The sequence below is a fragment of the Chiloscyllium plagiosum genome, unplaced genomic scaffold (genome assembly GCF_037043375.1).
Source record: "Chiloscyllium plagiosum isolate Xiang-an unplaced genomic scaffold, Cpla_swu_hap1 HiC_scaffold_44, whole genome shotgun sequence".
Taxonomy (NCBI): domain Eukaryota; kingdom Metazoa; phylum Chordata; class Chondrichthyes; order Orectolobiformes; family Hemiscylliidae; genus Chiloscyllium; species Chiloscyllium plagiosum.
This window is the reverse complement of record NW_028270182.1, coordinates 8351615-8359217: the sequence shown is the minus strand read 5'-3', so window position 1 is coordinate 8359217 and position 7603 is coordinate 8351615. Positions and strand designations below refer to the sequence as shown.

General features: G+C 42.1%; 1 protein-coding gene across 1 annotated transcript; it reads left to right on the top strand.

Annotated features, from left to right (window-relative positions):
* The first annotated feature begins 1052 nt into the window (after nt 1–1052).
* LOC148136887 (putative G protein-coupled receptor 139) lies at nt 1053–3835 on the top strand. Its single transcript, XM_087982846.1, has 2 exons — nt 1053–1122; nt 2901–3835. The coding sequence occupies exons 1-2, from the start codon at nt 1053–1055 to the stop codon at nt 3833–3835; spliced, it is 1005 nt and encodes a 334-aa protein (XP_087838972.1).
* Nucleotides 3836–7603: the final 3768 nt, after the last annotated feature.

Here is a 7603-nt window from a genome sequence, read left to right as displayed (position 1 = left end):
CGGTCGTGCCCTCACTCTCTTGGTCGTGCCCTCACTCTCTCGGTCGTGCCCTCACTCTCTCGGTCGTGCCCTCACTCTCTCAGGCGTGCCCTCACTCTCTCGGGCATGTTCTCTATCTCTCGGTCATACCCTCTTTCTCAATCTCTCCCTCTCTCTCGGTTGCTCTCTCTCTCTCTCGGTCTCTCTCTCTCTCTCTCTCTCGGTCGCGCTCTCTCTCTCTCTCTCTCTCTCTCTCTCTCTCTCTCTCGGTCATGCCCTCTCTCTCTCGGTCGCGCACTGAGCAATCATCAGCAAACATCCCCACTTCAAACGTTATGATGGAGGGAAGGTAATTAATGAAGATGGTTGGACCTAAGACACTCCCCTGAGGAACATCTGCAGAGATATCCTGGAGCTAAGATGACTGACCTCCAACAACCACATTTTCCAATGCACCATGTATGATTGTAACCAGCTGAAAGTTTCCCCCCCCCGATTCCTCTTGACTCCAGGTTTGCTGGGGTACCTTGAAGCCACACCCAGTCAAATATGGCCTTGATTTTAAAGGTAGTCAATCTCACCTCACCTCTGGAATTCACTTAATCTAACCCGGAACTACTTTTTAACTAAATACTCTCTGTCTCTTTTATGTCTAAATAGACCTTCTTGCAGAGTGACAGCAATGTGCTCCACCCACCTGCGGTCACTCACTGAATCTGTTTTGACGAATAACTCAGTTCTGAAAAGGTACTAAACCAGACTCGAAACATTAGCTGTCCCTCCAGATGCTACCAGGCCCTGCTGAGTTTCTCCAGCATTCTCTGTGTTTGCTGTCAGTAATAATTCCATTCTGTTGTTTCTGAATTTTTTTTTCCCTGAGGCTGGGATCGGACAACAGTCTTTCGCATTTCACCTTTTGTGCATATGATGTCAAACCACAGACATTTCAAAGCAGCCGGCTTTTTTGTTGTTGCAATTAATTTCCAAACTCAAAACACCTAATCGCTCCTGGGAGCCTCACATCAGGTATAAATGTCTCGCCCAGTTCATGTGTAGTAGTGAATCTTACTAAAATGCATGGGGCTCCAACAGGCCTGCTCTTTGCCATTTATTATCCCATCCTTGCAACTATTGGGGTACCAGGTACTGTATTGGAATTTGTTGTACATTTTGATGGTCATTATGATTTATCTGCCTCCAGGCAATATTGCTGTGATCCCTAGTCTGTTTTGTGCAACCTCTTCTCTCTCAGTGTTATAATGTCTTCCCTGGAAAGATATTTGCTTTCAACATATTATAGTGTATCTCTTTACTTACAATTCTAACTTTAATTTTATCATTGATTTGGAGTTCCTATCATGCAATGAAGTTCAGGAGTTTGCTTGACATGCGAAGATCTCTGGTTTGCAATCTTGCTAAACTGTAAGCAGTATGTTCTGTAGTGTCACGGTGAGCACTAGAGACTCTGAATCCAATTGTTTAGATCCGAATTGTGATGGAACCCAATTTCTTCCTAATGTGGTGACTGATACAATTGTGAGTTGGTCTGCCGCCCTCGTTGTTATAACAAAGGATCATGTTATACAACGCCACAATCTCAAGCCAGAAGCTCAAGTCCCGGCTCCCCTGCAGATGTCTCATAATCTATGCCAACAGGTTGGTTCAAGCTGATTGTGAAGGAAAAGGTGTTGACATTGGCATGGAGCAGAGTTAGGAGCTATCCAAATGTAATGTTTCACTCTGAAATATAAGTTAAAGTGTAGTGAATATTAACTTCTAGTGTCCAACTTCATTATTTGGGTCGCAGGAGTGTAACCATAGAACCATATAATGTAGAAGAAGCCCATCAAGTCTAAATGAACACAACTTAGTCTAAATCTGCACGAGTCCCACTTTCAAGCCCATAGGCTTGAATGTTATGACATCTCTAGGGCTCATCCACATCCTCTGTTTGATTGGTGTAAGGTTTCCCATCTTGACTACGCTCCCAGACAGTACATTCTCGACCTCACCACCATCAGGGTGAAAGAGAAATGTCCTCAGAATATTTCTAAACCGCCAGCGTTTTGTGACAGGTTTACATCCTGGATTAGAGTGGAAAGATATTGAATTTAATGATCATGTTGACCATGAGTTTGCTGCAATCGTGTGGTAGCTCTATCTTGACATTATGTTCACTAGTTCTCTCTCTACTTATTTAATATTGCCTGTATGAAGTCATAATATTCAGGGAATTGAAATTTCTTGGCAGAAAGTAACAATGCAAAACTTTGAAATAATGCTCTTTTGTGACAATTTGGTAAAATAAAGGTGTGTGGATGTGGTGAAAATGTGTCAGGCCACTTTATACATACGGTTTTTTTCTCTCTCTGTACCACTAAATGCCGTTTTTCCATTCTCAATTTCTAACTCCTTTCATGGATCAGTGTCAGCTTGATCATCAAAATGACCTGTGACTAATGCTTGCTCAGTGAGCATTGCTGAGATCATTATGAGGCAAAGCTCTGAATTGTTCCTGTTCTCAATTTTAGATTTTAAATGCTGGTTACTGCATTTTAGTTTCTGATTTAATGTTATTTTAACAATTGTTTTTATTTAAATCCTGCAATGCTTTTAATTTCTCATCTATAATCTTCACATTTAATATGAATAATACATTATTACTATTACATATTATTTCGCATTTTGATATCTCTACTCTGTCCTATATTTGTCTGGTTGATTGGTATAAATGAAAAATTACTGTTGATACAATACAGAATTGATTTCAGAATCAAGTACCAAATCTGAAAATTTCTCACACAATTCTGAAAAAAAAAACATTATTTGAGGAGTCAAGACTTATGGTTCTGCTCACACTCGGTCTCTCTCACTATTCCATTTCCTTCATCCTCTAGATTGTGCTTTTTTTTTAATTGCAGCTAACCTGGCAGTGATTGTGATCCTACCCAGAGGAAGATGCAGTCTCTCCAGGTGCATCACTTACTACCTCGTATCCATGGCAGTGACAGACCTGCTGGTCATTATTACAGCTGTAATATTGAACCGTATTGTTGGAATTTATTTCTCATTCAGCGTCCTGTATGTTACCCCAGTCTGTAGTGCCAATTTTGTGCTAATGGCGGGAAGCAGAGACTGTTCTGTCTGGGCAACAGTTGTATTCACTCTTGATCGGTTTGTAGCCATTTCTTGCCAGAAATTGAAGACCAGATATTGCACAGAGAAGACAGCAGCTGTGATTATAGGGGCAGTTTGTGGCGTAAGCTACTTCAAAAATACATTCTGGTATTTCATATATGAACCATTATATACAGTTGGTAATATACCATGGCATTGCAAAATTAAGTCCATATTTTATACCTCACCTGCATGGGCTGCATTTGATTGGATTGATCGCATTTCAACCCCTTGTCTCCCATTCGTTTTGATCTTACTGCTCAATGCCGCGACTGTTAGACAAATTCTAAAGGCCGTTCAAAGTCGCAAAAGACTCTGTGTCAGCAAACAGGAGGAAAATCAGACTGACACAGAGGTGAGGAACCGGGTAAAGTCCATCATCCTGCTCTTCTGTATCTCAGGCAGTTTCCTCCTGCTTTGGCTGCCGATTCTGTTAACATTTCTCTACGTCCAAATTGCAAAAGTGAATTATTTCTCGGGTTCCAATTACAATGAGTCCAATTTTAACCTGGAAGAAAGTGGGTATATGCTTCAGATGTTGAGTTCCTGTATAAACCCATTTATTTATGCAGGGACCCAGAGTAAGTTCAGAAATGAGTTAAAGAGTGGCGTTAAATTTTCCATCAATTTCCTTGTGAAGATTTTAAAATTTCGACGTAATAAACATTACATGAATTAAACTTCAACCTGTAATCTTCCAGCTGGAACTTGAATGAGGACTGTGTTGTACAAATAATACTGAACTGACGGGTCTGTTTCAATGCTGTACATCTCTATGACTCTATATATGTCTGACTTAATAAGGCTCATACTCATGAATGCAATCTTATTCAAGAGCATAATTTTAAAAATCTAGCCCTTAGAAACAGCTCCTTTATGTTGTCCTGCATTCTGTTCTGATTTACAAACTGCAACCAGAGACTGCTTGGTGTACACACACACGCACACACAATTTAATCTTCACCACCCCCTGCTGGGTGATGAAATAACCTCAATCACAGGGATACAATCTCACTTTCCCCATCCCTCAGCTGGGTGCAATGACCATCCTCCTGTTTCCACCTGGAGCTTTGTGACCTTGTTACCACACAGTCATGAAAAATTCCTATAGCACCTCACTTGCCTGATTTTGTAATGGTCTTTAAACCTGATTATAACAGGTAAAGTGATATCTACAGCTATGTCACTCCCAAGGATAAACTGTATTTCTGAAACTGAGAATGTCTCTATTACTCCTATCAGCACTTCACCAATTTTCACTGGACTCTTCAATCACACTTAACATAATCGATCAATGCTCCTCTCACCAAGAATTCCACATTTCTTTTCCTGGTATACGTAAGTAAACCTTACTCAAGCGAGTAAATTCTTCAAAGAGATTTGGCAATATCTTCTCAACCAAACTCTGGTGCAGGTTTTTAGTTTCCATTGTGTTTTCCTTTACCATTTCAACAAAACTCACTCGCTTACCCTGTTTTCCAACATCCATCTTCCCAGGGTATTTTTAAAATCACTAAAACTCTGACATCATTTGGGAAACCTCATTACATTAAAACACCTGAGCTATTTTATTTCTCTTTCTCCCTCATGGGTTTCCTTTTTACCCTGTGGTAAACTATTTTTATTATTTTCGATGAGATCTCCTTTTCCCTTATCACCTAAGGATTTCTCTTTTCTTCAATTTCTCTCCCTCACAGTTCGAAATTGATGTCAGAAGCCAAACTTTGATCTATGAACCGATTAATTATCACCTGCCATTTCTGCTGCTAATCTTGTAGTTTTAACTCTCTGATCTTCCACATCAGTTCTCACTATTTCAGGAAGTGAATGTTTGCATTCCCGCAAAATAATTGTCTCTCTAAGAGCGTCATATGTTTGTCCTATTTTCTATGACATCAACAGCTTTCAAAATTACTTTGCTTGAGCCTTTTAAACTCTATGTACATTGGCCCAGGTTCCCTCCTTAGATTCTTATAAAAATAACTGTCGGTTACTGGTACTCACTCATGTGCACTTAAGATGGCTTTGTTCTCCTTATCATATTGCCCAGACACCTCTTCCAAGACAGATGCAAATACCTCACGAGCTCTACCTATTAACTTTGTTTGAATCAACAATGCCTAAGTGGTCACTCAACCTGTCCAGCTCATCATAATCCTATAAAACTCAGTCACATCCCTCCTGACTTGTCTCTGCTTGACAGAAAACAATTCCAGCCCATCTAGTCTCTCCTTACAGTGCAATCTCTCCATCCCAGGCAGCAATCTGCTGAACCTCCTCTGTACTCCATCTGGTACAATCACATTCTTCCTGTAATGGGGTGACCAGAACTGCACACAGTACTCCCGGTGTGGCCTGACCCACACTCTGTACAACTCCAACATTACTTCCTTGCTCTATTCCATGCCTGATGAAAGCAAGTGTCCCATGCGCTTTCTTAACTATTCTATACGCCTGCTCTGCTGACTTCAGGGATCTGTGAATAATTACCCCAAGATCCCTCTGTTCCTCTAAGATTGAATTGAATTGAATTGAATTTATTGTCACGTGTACCGAGGCACAGTGAAAAGCTTTGGCTTACAACCAATCCAGGCAGATCACAGACTTAAGTAGCATAGATAGGTAAATAACAGGTAAACAGCAGCAAAAACAAAAACACAGATACAGGTGAATTCTAACAACAATAGAGTAGAAACTGTTTCCAAACCGGCTGGTGTGTGTGTTCAGGCTTCTGTACCTTCTCCCCGATGGTAGAGGTTGTAGAAAACCATTGCCAGGGTGGGGTGGACCTTTGAGAATGCTGGCGGCCTTTCCTTGACAACGGGCCTGGTAGATGGATTCCATAGATGGGATGTTGGCCTTTGTGATTGTCCGGGCCGAGTTCACCACTCTCTGTAACCGTCTCCGATCTTGAATGGTACAGTTGCCGTACCAGGTAGTGAGTTAAGATTAGAGTGGTGCTGGAAAAGCACAGCAGGTCAGGCAATATCCGAGGAGCAGGAAGATCGATGTTTCGGGCAAAAGCCCTTCATGAGGAATAGTGATGCATCCAGACAGAATGCTTTCGATAGCGCACCTATAAAGGTTGGCAAGGTTATTCGCCGTCATGCCAAATTTCCTCAGCTGCCTGAAGAAGAAGAGACGTTATTGGGCCTTTGTAACCAATGTGTCCACATGAAGAGTCCAAGAAAGCTTGTTGTGGATGACCACTCCCAGGAGCTTGACACTCTCCACTCATTCTACCTCTGTGCTGTTAATGTGTAGGGGGCGTCAGTAACATCCCGCCGAAAGTCAATAATGAGTTCCTTGGTTTTGCCATCATTGAGAGCTGGGTTGTTCTCAGTGCACCATTTTTCCAGATCTTCCACCTCCCATCTATAGTCTGTTTTGTCGCCATCTGAGATTCGACTGACTATGGTGGTGTCATCAGCGAACTTGTAAATGGCAATCGTCTGGTATTTGGCGACGCGGACATGGGTGTACAGTGAGTACAGTAGGGGGCTGAGTACGTACCCCGGGGGGCTCCAGTGTTGAGTGTTAGTGAGGATGAAATATTGTCCCCGATCTTCACTGTTTGTGGCCTGTGGGTCAGGAAACTGAGGATCCAGTTGCAGAGAGTGGGGCTGAGTCCGCGACCACTAAGATATCCAGAGTCCTGCATTCATTAAATACTCCTCATCTTGTTTCTTCTTCCAAAGTGTTTCAATTCTTAATTATCAGGGCTAAATACAATCTGCCACTGGTCTGACCAACCCATCTATATCTTTCTGTAACCTACAACCAGCTTCTTCGCTATAAATCACCCTAACAAACTTGGTGTCATCTCTGCTGCTCTGAAGAAAACAGCCCGAGGCTATCTAGTCTCTATTTGGAGCTTAATTTCTCCCCATCGCAGGCAAGTTCCTGGTGAACCTCTTCTGTACCGCCTCGAGTGCTATCACATCCTTCCTGTAATGAGGTGACCAGAACTGCACACTGTACCCCAGCCGTGGCCGAACCAAAGCTCTGTACAGCTCCAACATTACCTCCGTGCTGTTCTGTTCTATGCCATTAGTGATGAAAGCAAGTGTCCCACATTCCTTCTTAACTCTCATATTGATATATTCTGCTTTAACCAGTGTGAATAATAGACCCAACATCCCTCTGTTCCTCTAAGCTACAGTATCCCACCATTCATTAAATACTCCCTCATCGTGTTTATTCTTCCAAGTGCATCACCTCGCACTTATCAGGATTTCATTTGCTATGCAGAGGGATCTGGGAATGCAATGATATGCAGAGGGATTTGGGTGTGCAGGTCCACAGATCACTGAAGGTGGCAGCGCAGGGAGAAAAGGTAATAAAAAAAAGGCCTATGGCATGTTTGCCTTCATTGGAAGGGGCATTGAGTATAAGAATAGACAGGTTATGCTGCAGGTTTCTAGAACTTTAGGTAGGCCACACTTGG